Raw genomic sequence first — 17,552 nt, 5'->3', positions numbered from 1 at the left:
CTATCCAAAGCGGGTGAAACCACGCTTTTATGATATTTTACTTCCTTATGTTATAAAATACCTTTTCCAAGACAAATATGATTATTCATGTTCTGAATCGTTCATTGGGGTCTTTCTCTAACATTTCATTAACATTATATCCCAAAATTAGGATTTCATAACCTAATAAATCGATATCTGATCTTTATGTGGTTTTATGTCCTGCAGATTTGAGAAGAAAGATTACGAGTTCAACGGGAAAGTAATGTGATCTGATTATAATAGACCAATGACTGTTCGTCTGGGTAAGGGGATGGGCTCTAGACCATCCTATCAGGGCTGTGTATGTAAATGTCTTCAAATTAGTTTCCTAATGCCCACACAATCAAATTGAGCATTTCAAGGGCCAAAGGAGGCTCAGGGAAATAAAATATTGCAAATATATTTTGGAATTATTTTAATTAAATAAACAAATACAGTGATTTATTAGACATACAGTGCATTCGCAAAGTATTCAGACCCCTTCACTATTTCCACATTTTGTTACATTACAGCCTTGATTAAATAGTTTTTTTCCCTCATCAATCTACAAACAATACCCCATAATGGTTTTTATAAATTTTTGCAAATGTATAAAAAATAATTAAACTGAAATATCACATTTACTTAAGTATTCAGACCCTTTACTCAGTACTTTGTTGAAGCACCTTTGGCAGCGATTACATCCTCGAGTCTTCTTGGGTATGACGCTACAGGCTTGGCACACCTGTATTTGGGGAGTTTCTCCCATTCTTCTCTGTAGATCCTCTCAAGTTCAGTCAGGTTGGATGGGGAGTGTCACTGCACAGCTATTTTCAGGTATCTCCAGAGATGTAAGTCCGGGCTCTGGCTGGGCCACTCAAGGACATTCAGAGACTTGTCCCGAAGCCAGTCCTGCGTTGTCTTGGCTGTGTGCTTAGGGTCATTGTCCTGTTGTAAGGTGAACCTTCGCCCCAGTCTGAGGTCCTGAGCGCTCTGTAGCAAATTTTCATCAATGATCTCTCTGTACTTTGCTCCGTTCATCTTTCCCTCGATCCTGACTAGTCTCCCAGTCCCTGCCACTGAAAAACATCCCCACAGCATAATGCTGCCACCACCATGCTTCACCGTAGGGATGGTGCCAGGTTTCCTCCAGACGTGACACTTGGCAATCAGGCCAAAGAGTTCTATCTTGGTTTCATCAGACCAGAAAATCTTGTTTCTCATGGTCTGAAAGTCCTTCAGGTGCCTTTTAGCAAACTCCAAGCGGGCTGTCATGTGCCTTTTACTGAGGAGTGGCTTCCGTCTGGCCACTCTACCATAAAGGCCTGATTGGTGGAGTGCTGCAGCGATTGTTGTCCTTCTGGAAGGTTCTCCCATTTTCCACAGAGGAACTCTGGAGCTCTGTCAGAGTGACCATCGGTTCTTGGTCACCTCCCTGACCAAGGCCCTTCTCCCCCGATTGCTCAGTTTCGCCGGGCGGCCAGCTCTAGGAAGAGTCTTGGTGGTTCCAAACTTTTTCCATTTAAGAATGGTGGAGGCCACTGTGTTCTTGGGGACCTTCAATGCTGCATACATTTTTGGTACCCTTCCCCAGATCTGTACCTCGACACAATCCTGTCTCGGAGCTCTACGGACAATTCCTTCGACCTCATGGCTTGGTTTTTGCTCTGACATACACTGTCAACTGTGGGACCTTATATAGACAGGTGTGTGCCTTTCCAAATCATGTCCAATCAATTGAATTTACCACAGGTGGACTTCAATCAAGTTGTAGAAACATGAGGGATGATCAATGGAAACATGATGCAACTGAGCTAAATTTAGAGTGTCATAGCAAAGGGTCTGAATCCTTATGTAAATAAGGTATTTCTGTTTTGTATTTTTTATAAATTTGCTAAAATTTCAAAAAACCTGTTTTTGCTTTGTCATTATGGGGAATTGTGTGTAGATTGATGATGATTTGTTTTTATTTAATCTATTTTGGAATAAGGCTGTAACGTAACAAACATTTTGAATGTGGAAAAGGTGAAGGGGTCTGAATACTTTCCGTGATGATTTAAAAAATACAATTACAAAGACTGCTTGGAGGTTTTAATTTTAGCTGACATAATGCTGTGCAATTTTCCTTATTTTTGACAACTTTTTTTCTGGCCTCCATTGATTTAGTCACCCTAATTGTGGCCATCCTCCAATAACTTTGGAACAAATTATGATATAGACATGAGGTTTGGACCATTGGTTTTCTTAGAGGAGTATCTACACCAGGGGTGTCAAACATCCGGCCCGTGGGCCGGATCAGGCCCGCAAACGGGTTTAATCCGGCCCGCGAGATGATTTTATAAAGTATAAAAATGAGCTGCAATTTTTCAATAAAAGAAACTGCTGTTCCAATTGTGTCCACTGGATGGCGCAATAGCAATTGTGTTAAGCAAGCAAACTGTTAATACCGGGGCAGAGCAAATAGGTCAAGCAAGTGCAGCCAGTCCGGATGAGCTACTTTGTTTTGCCCGCGATATTTATTACGGCTTCTACTTTTAACATTATGTGCTTTGGCACCCTCATTGCCCCAATATGTCTCTGTCAAAAAAGAGAAAAGTGGTGGCAGAGTGCAGAGTGTTCCAAGAAAAATTGTCATCCTTCTATTTATTCACGGAATTGAATGGGAAAGCTGTATGTTTGGTGTGTTCACAGCATGTTGCAGTGCTGAAAGAATATAACCTTCGTCGCCACTATGTGAGTCTTCATGCCGACAAATATGAAAACTTTCAAGGACAGCGGAGAAGAGAGAAGGTGAATGAACTGTTGGTGGGTCTGAAGAAACAGCAGTCTGTGTTTACTCACAGCCGAGACATCAGTGACGCTGCAGTGAAAGCTAGCTACCTCATTGCTAATGAAATCGCAGTGGCTTCAAAACCATTTAGTGAGGGTGAATTTGTAAAAACATGCATGATGAAGGCAGCAGAGATTGTGTGCCCTGAAAAGCACCAGGCTTTTGCAAATATCAGCCTGACAAGAAACACAGTTGCAGACAGGATTTCCGATCTTTCAGTGGATTTGGACAGCCAGTTGAAGCAAAAAGTAAAGTCATTTATTGCGTTTTCGGTTGCAATTGATGAAAGCACGGACATTACAGATGTTGCACAACTGGCCATTTTCATCCGCGGAGTTGATGACACATTGACCGTCACCGAGGAGTTCGTGGAGTTGGTGCCGATGACAGATACAACGACAGCAGCTGATATTTTCACTGCACTCGTCGGCGCGCTGGACAGGGTCGGAGTGGACTGGTCCCGCGCTGTCAGCCTGGCTACAGATGGTGCGCCCTCAATTATCGGGAAAAAAGCAGGCGTTGTGACAAAGTTCAGAGAGAAAGTGCAATCTGCAAATGGAGGACGTGATTTTTGGACTTTTCACTGTGTTTTGCACCAGGAGGCTTTGTGTTGCAAGTCATTAAAGATGGATAACGTCATGAATAAAACAAAGCTGCGCTCAAGGCTCACGCACAAGCACTTTAATCACATCCTGAAGTTGGCTGCCACTCAGGATGTGACGCCTGATATTGATGCGCTGGTGAAAGCTAAAAGATGCCAGGTATCAGGAGTCAAATAAACTATGCAACCCCACTTAAAGTGCTGCATGAGACACCCTGATATAGTTCTGTGATCTGTGATATACTTCTGTGAATCACTGAGGCATTGTGTGTTTGTGTGTTGTTTGTCCTCAGAATTTCAAATAACTTGAGGTGTTTTATGATTAATAGTGATGTTGTGCTTTTGGACACACTGTCCTCAGGCTCCAGCTTTATGTTTATATGTTTTTATGTTGATGTGCTATTGTTTTTAATTGATTTTATTTTATTTGTATATTTAACCTATTCTTGACTCTGTGGTTCTTGCACTTGTTTGGGGAACAGGATTTCATTATTTGTATCTACATTTCTGCCTGAGAAATGACACCCTGATATAGTTCTGTGATCTGTGAAACAGTTATGTGAATCACTGAGGCATTGTGTGTTTGTGTGTTCTTTTTCTTTAGAATTTTCAAATAAACTTCAGGTGTTTTATGATTAATAGTGATGTTGTGCTTGTACTATTTTGGACACACTGTCCTCAGGCTCCAGCTTTATGTTTTATGTTGATAGTATTAAAACAAAGAAAACAATCTGAAGTTGTTGTTTTTAAGTTATATATACCATGATTTTACTGGTCCGGCCCACTTGGGAATTTCCTCCATGTGGCCCCTGAGCTAAAATGAGTTTGACACCCCTGATCTACACAATTAACATACCCATTGGTCTAAATATACATTTTTGATTGGACACCCTACTATATGAAAAGGACAAGGCTTTCACTCCTTTAGATGCTTTTGATGTTGATGAGTGATGACATTTTATACTTTATTGCAGGATAAGGAAAGGGATGAAGACCTATCAGACTCTAGGGAGAAACTCACCTTTTATGACAAACGCTTTGAAGTCATGCAGTTGAGGATTTTGATGGGGTTTATTTTTGTACTATCTTTGGTACATTTACATGTACATTTAAGTCATTTAGCAGACGCTCTGGGTTTGGCGAATCTGGGTTTGGCGGATGCCAGGAGAACGCTACCTGCCCGAATGCATAGTGCCAACTGTAAAGTTTGGTGGAGGAGAAATAATGGTCTGGGGCTGTTTTTCATGGTTTGGGTTAAGGCCCCTTAGTTCCAGTGAAGGGAAATCTTAACGCTACAGCAAACAATGACATTCTAGACGATTCTGTGCTTCCAACTTTGTGGCAACAGTTTGCGGAACTTCAGTCCTCAAAATGTACTTAGTATTTCTTTTTCATATGGCAACCTTGGTGTTCAGGTCAAGTCTTAGGTACTTGTTCTCTCTCTGCTTGTGTCAGGACGACCTGTCTACAAATAGTGATCTCTCAGCCAGCAATGACAGTTTATCAGAAAAGACCTGCCCACCAACCTACACCAGTCCTTACATACACTATATATACAAAAGTATGTGTACACCCCTTCAAATTAGTCGATTCAACTATTTCAGCCACAGCTGTTGCTGACAGGTGTATAAAACTGAGCACACAGCCATGCAATCTCCATAGACAAACATTTGCAGTAGAATGGCCTTACTGAAGAGCTCAGTGACTTTCAACGTGACACCGTCGTAGGATGACACCTTTCCAACAAGTCAGTTCGTCAAATTTCTGCCATGCTAGAGCTGCCCCGTCAACTGTAAGTGCTGGTGTTGTGATGTGGAAACATCTAGGAGCGACAACGGCTCAGCGGTAGGCCACAAGCTCACAGAATGGGACCGCCAAGTGCTGAAGCGTGTAGCACTGTCCTAAGTTGCAATTTGTTTTTGATTTAACCTTTATTTAACTAGGCAGGTCAGTTAAGAACAAATTCTTATTTACAATGACGGCCTACCCCTGACAACGCTGGGCCAATTGCGCGCCACCCTATGGGACTCCCAATCACGGCCGGGTTGTGATACAGCCTGGAATCGAACCAGGATCTGTAGTGACGCCTCTAGCGCTGAGATGCTGTGCCTTAGACCACTGCGCCACTCGGCAGCCGCTCGGAAGCAACACTCACTACCGAGTTCCAAACTGTCTCTGGAAGCAACGTCAGCACAAGAGCTGTTCGTCAGGAGCTTCATGAAATGGGTTTCCATGGACGAGCAGCCGCACACAAGCCTAAGATCACCATGCGCAATGCCAAGCGTCGGCTGGAGTGGTGTAAAGCTCACCGCCATTGGACCCTGGAGCAGTGGAAACACGTTCTCTGGAGTGATGAATCACGCTTCACCATATGGCAGTTCAACAGATAAATCTGGGTTTGGCAGATGCCAGGAGAACGCTACCTGCCCGAATGCATTGTGCCAACTGTAAAGTTTGGTGGAGGAGGAATAATGGTCTGGGGCTGTTTTTCATGATTCGGATTAGGCCCCTTAGTTCCAGTGAAGGGAAATCTTAACACTACAGCATACAATGACATTCTAGACGATTCTGTGCTTCCAACTATGTGGCAACAGTTTGCGGAAGGCCCTTTCCTGTTTCAGCATGACAATGCCCCCATGCACAAAGCGAGGTCCATACAGAAATGGTTTGTCGAGATCGGTGTGGAAGAACTTGACTGGACTGCACAAAGCCCTGACCTCAACCCCATTGAACACCTTTGTGATGAATTGGAATGCCGACTGCGAGCCAGGCCTAATAGCCCAACATCAGTGCCCGACCTCACTAATGCTCTTGTGGCTGAATGGAAGCAAGTCACCACACAGAAGAGTGGAGGCTGTTATAGCAGCAAATGGGGGACCAATTCCATATTAATGCCCATTATTTTGGTATGAGATGTTTGACGAGCAGGTGTCCACATACTTTTGGTCATGTAATGTACCTTTATATAATTTAAATATATATAATAATAAATAATATTGATGTATCTTATTTGCTTAGAAACCCATGCAGATTTGAGGGAAGGATATACGTGTTTATATGGCTATTCAATCTTGTTCTGTTTTAGGGTGGCATAATGGGGAAGATGTTCAGGAATCCATTTAACTCCTCAACTCAGGTAATCAATCACTATATACAAATGACTAGACTGTATGACCCAGTAGGCTATCACTCTTCTGGATGCTTCGAGTAATGGTATTGATGATGATGATGAGATTGATAACATTCCTTCTTCAATCGCAGGATAAGGAGAGGACTGAAGACACATCAGGATCAAGGGACAAACTCACGTCGTCTGAAAAACATTCCAAAGCCAAAGATGTAAGCATTTTAGTGGAATGTCTTTCAGTACTCTTAAATTCTTCAATATGGAATCTCAATGCTGAATATATACTATTACTTACCTTTGATAGAGTATATTTCTCATGGCAATATAAACATTCAAAGGTAAAAAACAATGAGTTTGTTACATAATTTATACGACACACACACATACACATTCCCACCAGTCTTTGCTTCTCTCTATCTCCCACAAAGAGGCAGGACCAGAACAGTGAGTGATTGTGCATGTCATTGTCAGGTCAAAAGCAATCTGATCCAGAGAGAGAGGAAGGAGAGAACTGAAACACCGGCAGTTCCTCCTACACCCACTGAAGAGGTAGGCAGATGGATCAAACTGTATGTATGTCTAATTTTATAATATCTCTGCTAAGGTTGTCTGTCACCTCTCCTCCATAGGAGCTGAAGGGTACAGCCTTACATGACCGACTGAAGAAGAGAGAGACGGGCGACAATCAGGTACAGTTTACACCAATCATGTTAATTTGTTGATGTATGTGTAATAACCCCCTATATGTAGCGTACCGGTATCTCTGTAAATTAATGCACAGCTTAGAGTGACTATATTTGTCCTTCTAGCTAATTCAGGCTAACAGGAATATGATCCTGAGAGAGAGGACAGGGAAAACTGCTGAAACTCCAGTGGTTCCTCCCAGACCAACAGAAGAGGTAGGCTAGGAGTATTCTGACTGATCAGGATTGAAATTCATATCTAAATTATCTGTAGCTATCAGTTGTCCTGTGTAATGGTGGCTCATAGGCTGCGTTTAGACAGGCAGCCCAATTCTGATCTTTTTTTCACTAATTGCCTCTGGTCTTTTGACCATTCAGATCTGAAAAAGGTCTGATGTGAAAAGATCTGATGTGATTGGTCAAAAGACCAATTAGTGGAAAAAATATCAGAATTGGGTTGCCTGTCTAAATGCAGCAGTATAGGAGGATTTGGTCTTCTTATTCCAGGAAATGAACAGACCAGCCAGACGTGGTCAGCAAAAAATTCAAAAAGACAATCAGGTACACACACAACTATCCTTGTCGGAACCTACAATGTATTTCCATTCAAAATCCTATTTTCCTTAACCCCTAACCCTAACTCGTAACTCTAATTCTAACTGTGATGAGGCAGCCTTTGACTGGCCTCATCACCACTTTTAAATGTATTTCATGAAGTTAATATTATCTAAAATGCTTAAGTATATACATGTGTGGTTTGGATAAAGTGCACTAGTCCATTGCCATGCATACCGTAGTTATCCACCAGTTTAGGTGTGCCTGACCTTAATTATTTGCTAACGAGTTGATTGCGCTGGTTTAAGACAGGTGTGGTGGGTTAGATAATTAGTGCGTAGTTCACCCATGCTTTCAGTCTCCCTGATTAGTAGTTCTAATCATGTTCTATTTAATGTAGCTCTGTCTTTGAAACTAAAGTGTAGTTGACTAAATATGGTAATTTAAACTAATGAATGCAATTAACTTAAATCATGTTTTCCATAGTATTGCCCGGTCTAATTAACAAAGTAACATTCAGCTAATTAAATGTACAGTACATTCGCATTGGTTAATCGTTATGGGCAAAGTTTATGTGCAAATGCTGTTCTTTTCTCTCAACTTGGTTAGAACACCATTTTACAATATGCTCCTTAGCAGTTTGTTTGTTACATCCTGTACAGTCAGTTGAGTTTAGCTGTCCTGGTAGACTCTCTTTAGTCCCAGTAAGGGGGAGAGTAAGGCTCTGTTTAGAGCTAGAAAAGGGGTAATCCCTAGTTATGCTGTTTAACATTTAGGCCTCGTTTTAGCTGCAGTAGAAACCCTATTGAGGGGCTGAGCTTTAGACTCGCCATCATCCTTGTCAGTTTTCGTATCCTGAATGTTGCTGCTATGGACAACTGTTTGTCAAGCCAAGCCATGTTTCCTAAAATCGTTCATCTGCAATAAATCAAGTACTATTTTTCTACAACCATGGCTCCTCCTCATTCCCACCTATCACCTCCCTTGGCTACTCTGGGTCCACTATTCTACACTAACCCTAACCCTAATTGTAACCCTAAACCTAAGCCCTAAGCCTAAAATAGCCTTTGTCCTCGTGGAAACCTGGGAAATGTCCCCAAAAGGGAGAATTTTTTGTTTTACTAACTTTGTTGGTATTTCCAGTACCTACGATGATAGTAATACAAGCCCACACACATCACACACTCTGTCATATTTTCTGTAATATGATTTCGCCTGACAATCTATCGGAATGACATTTGTTTGTTGGTTATTTCAGGACCAATCTGATGAATGCCTTAAAGAGGGTGAATCTCTCCTCACTGGGGAGAAGGAGGAGGGAGAAGACAAGGACAGAGAGGTGGTGGTTAACCCTACGGATAGCACAGCTTCCACTAGACCAGTGTTCCTTACTATGGCCATGCAAATATCAGGGTTTCGCTTTAATTTAGTTGGTTATTATTCCATTGTAAAATGCTGGTACTTTCCAGATTTTCTCACAAGGTTTCTCACTTCCCCTTGCATTAATGTGTACTTTTTATTCTATTGTTCTTAGGCAAAGATTAAAAAACCTAAGAGACACAATCCGTTCATGCCACACGGTGCTGGAGGCAAGGTAACATACAAACCTCTATTTTCATATGTACAGTCGTATGAAAAAGTTTGGGCACCCGTGACAATTTCCATTTATAAATAATTGGGTGTTTGGATCAGCAATTTCATTTTGATCTATCAAATAACTGATGGACACAGTAACATTTCAGTAGTGAAATTAGGTTTATTGGATTAACAGAAAATGTGCAATGTGCATCAAAAACGAAATTAGACAGGTGCATACATTTGGGCACCCCAACAGAAAAATCACATCAATATTTAGTAGAGCCTCCTTTTGCTAAAATAACAGCCTCTAGACGCTTCCTATAGCCTCTAATGAGTGTCTGGATTCTGGATGAAGGTATTTTGGACCATTCCTCCTCACAAAACATCTCCAGTTCAGTTAGGTTTGATGGTTGCCGAGCATGGACAGCCCGCTTCAAATCATCCCACAGATTCTCAATGATATTCAGGTCTGGGGACTGGGATGGCCATTCCAGAACATTGTACTTGTTCCTCTGCATAAATGCCCGGGTAGATTTTGAGCAGTGTTTTGGGTCATTGTCTTGTTGAAATATCCAGCCCCGGCGTAACTTCAACTTTGTGACTGATTCTTCAACATTATTCCCAAGAATCTGCTGATATTGAGTGGAATCCATGCGACCCTCAACTTTAACAAGATTCCCAGTACCGGCACTGGCCACACAGCATGATGGAACCCCCCACCAAATTTTACTGTGGGTAGCAAGTGTTATTCTTGGAACGCTGTTTTCTTTTGCCGCCATGCATAATGCCCCTTGTTATGACCAAATAACTCAATCTTTGTTTCATCAGTCCACAGCACCTTATTCCAAAATGAAGCTGGCTTGTCCAAATGTGCGTTTGCATACCTCAAGCGACTCTGTTTGTGGCATGTGTGCAGAAAAGGCTTCTTCCGCATCACTCTCCCGTACAGCTTCTCCTTGTGCAAAGTGTTGAACGTTGCACAGTGACACCATCTGCAGGTGGCTTGTGTGCGGCTGCTCGTCCATGGAAACCCATTTCATGAAGCTCCTGACGAACAGTTCTTGTGCTGACGTTGCTTCCAGAGACAGTTTGGAGGTGGTCTGTGGGCTGTTTTTGACCGTTCTCACCATCCTTCGCCTTTGCCTCTCCGATATTGTACTTGGCCGTCCACTTCTGGCCTTAACAAGAACTGTGCCTGTGGTCTTCCATTTCCTCACTATGTTCCTCACAGTGGACACTGACAGCTTACATCTCTGCGATAGCTTTTTGTAGCCTTCCCCTAAACCATAATGTTGAACAATCTTTGTTTTCAAGTCATTTGAGAGTTGTTTTGAGGCCCCCATGTTGCCACTCTTCAGAGGAGAGTCAAAGAGAACAACAACTTGCAATTGGCCAACTTAAATACCTTTTCTCATGATTGGATGCACTTGTCTATGAAGTTCAAGGCTTAATGAGCTCACCAAACCAATTGTGTGTTCCAATTAATCAGTGCTAAGTAGTTACAGGTATTCAAATCAACAGAATGACAAGGGTGCCCACATTTTTGCATAGTCTATTTTTCACATCTGATTTAATTTCATACAACTTAATATTGCTACACTAAAAATATTTGTCTGGACAATACCCCAGTACTCAGCTTTTATTAGAAAATGAATGGCATGCCACTGTGATCATTTTCTGTGACGACAGAGTAAATTATTATGCAGCCTCAGAGGGGTGCCCAAACTTTTTCATACGACTGTATCTGTTGATCTCCCATCATATTGTGTACATTACATTTAACTTCCTCCAGGTGTTAACCATAGTTTGTGTCTGGGTTTACAATATGTATGTTATGGTTGCGTTGTGGGATAACTGTATAATACTGTAGAGTAAAAGTTGTATATTTGATTTAAAGCTGAGATCCGCGATAGGCGAAACAGCGCCACTTGCCCCCCTAAGCGTATTTGTTTATAGTTTTTGTTTTGAGGAAATGAGCATCCAGCATCATGGTTCTATCGCGCGTGCAATGATGTCCAAGTTTGTTGTTTGAAGTAACGTCTTTGTTGTTGTAATATAGCAAACGTACGTGGCAGTTTCACCGCTATGGATTCCACCTTTTTAACTGAGTGTCTGTTTCAGGGTAAAGCCATGCAGAAGAAGGGTGAAACCCAGCAGGGAGCTACAGGCAGTGACTCAAAAGAGGTAGCTCTGCTCCATGATTGTCCTACTAACACTGTTCTTCCACATACCGGTACCATTGTAATGGATACCTAGGTTTTGTTTTTGTATCTGAAGGCTTGACTGCCACGGCTGACAGACTGAAAAGTGGTCCAGGATTGCAAAATGGCCGTTACATTGGCCGGTCTATTAGGTCCTTTTTCTAGCTCTTTGACTCCTAACTAAGAAGATTATGTTCAAGTGGTGTTTTTTTCTCTCCTGTTCTTTTTATTTATTTCTCTACCTACCAAACCGCCACCCACACCACCACTTCCAGATTGTTGTGCTCGTTCCTTTGTACTGCGGATTAGATTAGATTGCTATGTGCCCAAACTTGTTCCCCTGCTTCCTTGTTCTTTGAACCCAGGAATATTTTAATGTCCCACTTCTGCAAAACAGCAGAGCTAATATGTGCGATTTCCCTCTTTGTCAGTCTGCTCATGAAATCTGAAATTGTCCACACATTTTCATTTTTGGCCTGTGAATCTGGCATGACAAACATTGTTTTGCCAAGACATATTCTATGTTTCTTTACTGTGTAGAATGTATAGACAGACCTACATAACAGCATGTATTCATCACCCCCCTTCCTATCTCAGAATGATGGTGGAAATAAATCTTTATTCGACCAATTGGAGGAACTCCGTATTAATCCAGCAGAGCCAGAGGAGCAGGTTGGTTGCTGTAAACAATGTTAATAATGTCAATCTGTACTCTTAAGATGACTTTTCAAACTTGGTTTCCACTCACTAACTGCTAACTGCCATCGAGTTTTGCATTTGATTGAAATAGAGTTTTGATTGAAAAGTATGACTTTCTAAAGTGGTGATTCAAAGCTGACTTAGAGAAATGTCTCTCAGCAGGATATGTATGGCCTGATGGAGTGGTGGGGCACAGTGGAGCGTGAGTCCAACACACACACACACACACACACACACACGCTTCATCCAAATGATGCCCTTTTTCTTTTGCTACAGAGTGGGAAGACATGCCTCAAGATGATGACTTGACTGAAAAAGAGGAGGCCAAGTAAATGATGCTATAGTTGGGTCTCATTTTGTGTACATGCACACACGTACAGAAGAGCCTTGTTATAAAGCCCCTGGGTAAACAGGTAATTCACACTGTAGTAAGCGTTGATGATGATGATTATATGAACTTGTTTTCCAGGGCATTTGCAGTGACAGCTGAGAAGGTGCAGAAAGGTATACGTGTGTTCAACAAGCTGTTCTCAGAGCGTGCAGAGAGCCTGTGGCAGCATGTCATTAACCTGAACAGCATTGCAGACGCCCTCGACTGCTTCAACAAGAAGACCAAGATCGCCCAAATCACTGGCGGCTCCACCAGCGCTGTAGGAGGCGTGTGTACCATTGTAGGCCTCGCCCTGGCCCCTGTCACCATGGGAGCCTCCCTGATCGTCACGGCGGTGGGACTGAGCGTGGCCACAGCGGGCGGCCTGACCTCAGCCGGAGCCGGACTCTCCAACACGGTCAACAACTCCATGGACCGTAAGAAGGTGGAGGCCATCGTGGTGGACTACCAGGAGAAGATGACCGACATCAACAAGTGCATGCTGTTCATCAAGCAGGGGATTGAGAGCTTGCGCAGGTTCGACCTGCTGAAGATGAAGAAGCACGCGTACAACCGTGACTTCCCGGGCCTCAACAACATCTATGAGGACGGTGCCATGGCTGGGAAGGCCATCCTCATCAACGCCAACGAGATCATGCGTGTGGTGCAGATAGCCAACGTGGCTGGCAGCACCGCGGCCAGAGCTGTCCAGATTGCCAGCATGGCCACCGGAGTGCTCACCGGCCTCTTTGTGGGCATGGACATCTACTTTGTGGCGAAGGACTCCAAGGAGCTGAAGAAGGGAGCCAAGTCTGAGTTTGCTGCCAAGATCAGGGAGGTGGCGACCCAGCTGCATGATGGACTGGTGGAGCTTAATTGCATACGGGTTGAGCTGCAGTCCACAAATCCACCAATGACACCAGCATTAAGACCAACAATGACACCAACACCCCAGACAGTACCAATAATAGAAAAAAGCTGGACAGTGATGATGATGCAGACAATTATAAAACTTCTGACAGCAAAAGCATTGTTGATAACAGCAATACTTCAGATAACAGCCATAAGACCAGCAAAGCCTAACTGTATTTCATTCCAACCCATCTCTACAACTACACAAACTATCCTGTCAGAATAAAAAATACTAGAATCCGGAACTCTGAGGATCTGATTCATATGTCTCTCTTTGATGGCACAAGCACCAATGCATGAAACTTTTGTTTTACATAGACTGTGCATGGGCAGGTTAAAAGATGACATCACCAGTCATCACTGGCTAGGGAGAAGAATTGTTATTAAAACTTTTCTCTCTGTAATATCGGGGGAAATTATATGTTGTACGACAAGCCCATTTCCACATTTTGTAATTGTAGTTGTGTGCATTGAGCCTGTCTTGACAACACTATCTACAGTACTTTATGAACAGTAAGGGTTGTGAGCTAAAGCTGTTTGTTCATGGAGGCGGGAAACTGTTCAGAGATGCGAATTATGAAATGAGGTTACAAAATGTTACAAATACATTCTCATGCACATTATTGAAGGGATCATGCTAACAATCTTTTCCTAAGAGCCACATTTATTTTGATGGTTTAGATTTTTGATAGGCTACACTACCGGTCAAAAGTTTTAGAACACCTACTCATTCAAGGGTTTTTCTTTATTTTACTATTTTCTACATTGTAGAATAATAGTGGGCATCAAAACTATGAAATAACACATGGAATCATGTAGTAACCAAAAAAGTGTTAAACAAATAAAAATATATTTTTCAAATAGCCACTCTTTGCCTTGATGACAGCTTTGCACACTCTTGGCATTCTTTCGACCAGCTTCATGAGGTAGTCACCTAGAATGCATTTCAATTAACAGGTGTGCCTTGTTAAAAGTTAGTTTGTGGAATTTCTTTCCTTCTTAATGCATTTGAGCCAATCCGTTGTGTTGTGGCAAGGTAGGGGTGGTATACAGACGATAGCCCTATTTTGTAAAAGACCAAGTCCATATTATGGCAAGAACAGCTCAAATAAGCAAAGAGAAACAACTGTCCATCATTACTTTAAGACATGAAGGTCAGTCAATATGGAAAATTTCAAGAACTTTTAAAGTTTCTTCAAGTGCAGTCGCAAAAACCATCAAGCGCTATGATGAAACTGGTTCTCATGAGGATTGCCACAGGAATGGAAGACCCAGAGTTTCCTCTGCTGCAGAGGATAGGTTCATTAGAGTTACCAGCCTCAGAAATTGCAGCCCAAATAAATGCTTCACAGAGTTCAAGTCACAGACACATCTCAACATCAACTGTTCAGAGGGGACTGTGTGAATCAGACCTTCATGGTCGAATTTCTGCAAAGAAACCACTACTAAAGGACACCAATAAGAAGAAGAGACTTGCTTGGGTCAAGAAACACGAGCAATGGACATTAGACCGGTGGAAATGTGCTCCAACCGCCGTGTCATTGTGAGACGCGGGATGGGTGAACGGATGATCTCTGCATGTGTATTTCCCACCGTAAAGCATAGAGGAGGAGGTGTTATGGTGTGGGGGTGCTTTGCTGGTGACACTATCTGTGATTTATTTAGAATTCAAGGCACACTTACCCAGCATGGCTACCACAGCATTCTGCAGCGATACGCCATCCCATCTGGTTTGGGCTTAGTGGGACTATCATTTGTTTTTCAACAGGACAATGACCCAACACACCTCCAGGCTGTGTAAGGGCTATTTTACCAAGAAGGAGAGTGATGGAATGCTGCATCAGATGACCTGGCCTCCACAATCCCCCGACCTCAACCCAATTGAGATGGTTTGGAATGAGTCGGACGGCAGAGTGAAGGAAAAGCAGCCAACAAGTGCTCAGCATATGTGGGAACTCCTTCAAGACTGTTGGAAAAGCATTCCAGGTGAAGCTGGTTGAGAGAATGCCAAGAGTGTGCAAAGCTGTCATCAAGGCAAAGGGTGGCTATTTGAAGAATCTCAAATATAAAATATATTTTCATTTGTTTAACACTTTTTTGGTTACTACATGATTCCATATGTGTTATTTCATAGTTTTGATATCTTCACTATTATTCTACAATGTAAAAAAAAATAAAGAAAAAACCTTGAATAAGTAGGTGTTCTAAAACCTTTGACCGGTAGTGTATGTATTTACAGTATGAAGGGTAGGGGTTTAGTCACTATTTGATTCCTAAGAGTATTGCTTGTTGCATTGCTTTGTTATATTTTTAGGTTGGTAGGGGAATGTTAGTTCATATTGAAACGTTCAAGCTTTTATGAAGTCTAATTTGTATTTTAGATTAGGAATGTATGTTCTATTACTGAGGAGTGCCTTCCTCATTTATATGATGCCTTTCAAGCACTTTAGGATTGTTCTATTTCCCTGCATGGTCAGTCCTTGCATCTTTAGCTCCATCTATGAATTTGAGATTAGTTACATTTCTCTAGGCCTATCCCTCAGCCCTAACCAAAACAGAGGCAGGGTGACCGGTTTGTTATTGTTTCAAATAAGGATTCTAGTTTTAATTCTAGTCTTTTTTTGTTGTTCTTTTTTTAATGAGCAGGAGTACTTTTCCATTGGTCAACTTTAGTAACAGTTTTTTGTGCCAATTGAGTATTTATCTAAAGATATATGAAATGTAATAAGTTGCCAATAAACTTTTAAAAGTATATTAACATACGGTTCTTTGAATTAAATGAACAGGGTTGCAGATATTTCCTTCTTTCTGCCACTGCTGCTGTGTCAATAAGCCTTTGATATTGTATTTGTTCAACAAATCGCTGAGCTCATTTGTCAAATTGCCCTCTATAGCAATGTTTGCTGTGGCAAGGCAGTATATATCTGTATGTGCTGCACTTGAAAGGCAAATATTGTAAAAAGAGAAGCCATTGATTTAGTGGCTGCAGGGAAGGGGCAATTGATTTAGTGGCTGCAGGGAAGGGGCAAAGGCAAGGGGGTTGTTTTTATTGACTAACACTATTTTCTGCTTCTGAAAATCTAAAATAAGGTCACACGATCCACAGACCTAGTTTTAACAGAACATAGGATCAGAAGTACAGTACAATTCCCACCTGGTCACCTGTGGGCCAGTGAAACAGATGAGCTAGGTTTCCTATGTGACTCTGACTCATAACTGGAGTTTCACTGTCTGCCATCTACACAATGGATTATGTCTGAAAACTACATTAACAATAAGAAAGGTCTTATCAGGAATAAATAACTAGATGAGATTTTAATAGACAAGATTTAAAGCACAAGTGTAAATTAACAGTAGTTGAAACATCACTTTTCCTGGCTAGATTAAAGGGCTGGGAATAGTTTGTCTTGGTACCAAAATGAGAGACCATCTGGGAAAATGGAAATCAAATGGTAGAATTGTTGGCAAACCAGTGAGCACATACAGTGCCTTCGGAAAGTATTCAGACCCCTTGACTTTTTCCACATTTTGTTACATTACAGCCTTATTCTAAAATTGATTAAATACATTTAAAAAAAACTCTGCAATCTACACACAATACCCCATAATGACAAAATGAAAACAGGTTTTTAGAAATTGTTGCATAAGTATTCAGACCCTTTGCTAAGAGACTCAAAATTGAGCTCAGGTGCATCCTGTTTCCATTGATCATCTTTGAGATATTTCTACAACTTGATTGGAGTCCACCTGTGGTAAAAATCTATTGATTGGACATGATTTGGAAAGAAACACACCTGTCTATATAAGGTCCCACAGTTGACAGTGCATGTCAGAGCAAAAACCAAGCCATGAGGACGAAGAAATTGTCCGTAGAGCTCTGAGACAGGATTGTGTCGAGGCACAGATGTGAGGAAGGGTACCAAAAAATGTCTGAAGCATTGAAGGTCTTAAATGGAAGAAGTTTGGAACCACCAAGACTCTTCCTAGAGCTTGCCG

General features: G+C 41.9%; 1 protein-coding gene across 1 annotated transcript in view; it reads left to right on the top strand.

Annotated features, from left to right (window-relative positions):
* Window positions 1–13,799, top strand: part of LOC311146665 (uncharacterized protein) — a 46,886-nt gene extending 33,087 nt beyond the window's left edge. Inside the window, exons 9-21 of the mRNA XM_084183196.1 lie at window positions 6,517–6,567; window positions 6,693–6,770; window positions 7,030–7,107; window positions 7,188–7,247; window positions 7,368–7,457; window positions 7,749–7,802; window positions 9,055–9,135; window positions 9,331–9,390; window positions 11,496–11,558; window positions 12,173–12,247; window positions 12,434–12,476; window positions 12,551–12,602; window positions 12,744–13,799. Of these exons, the coding sequence (XP_084039322.1) occupies window positions 6,517–6,567; window positions 6,693–6,770; window positions 7,030–7,107; window positions 7,188–7,247; window positions 7,368–7,457; window positions 7,749–7,802; window positions 9,055–9,135; window positions 9,331–9,390; window positions 11,496–11,558; window positions 12,173–12,247; window positions 12,434–12,476; window positions 12,551–12,602; window positions 12,744–13,782 (1,824 nt within the window). The 3' untranslated portion in view covers window positions 13,783–13,799. The remainder of the gene's footprint in view (window positions 1–6,516; window positions 6,568–6,692; window positions 6,771–7,029; window positions 7,108–7,187; window positions 7,248–7,367; window positions 7,458–7,748; window positions 7,803–9,054; window positions 9,136–9,330; window positions 9,391–11,495; window positions 11,559–12,172; window positions 12,248–12,433; window positions 12,477–12,550; window positions 12,603–12,743) is intronic.
* The last annotated feature ends 3,753 nt before the right edge of the window (window positions 13,800–17,552 follow it).

Source organism: Coregonus lavaretus (genome assembly GCF_964263955.1).
Source record: "Coregonus lavaretus genome assembly, chromosome: 19".
In the NCBI taxonomy this organism is placed as follows: domain Eukaryota; kingdom Metazoa; phylum Chordata; class Actinopteri; order Salmoniformes; family Salmonidae; genus Coregonus; species Coregonus lavaretus.
Note: the sequence above shows the minus strand (reverse complement) of the source record. Positions and strands in the feature narration are given on the sequence as shown.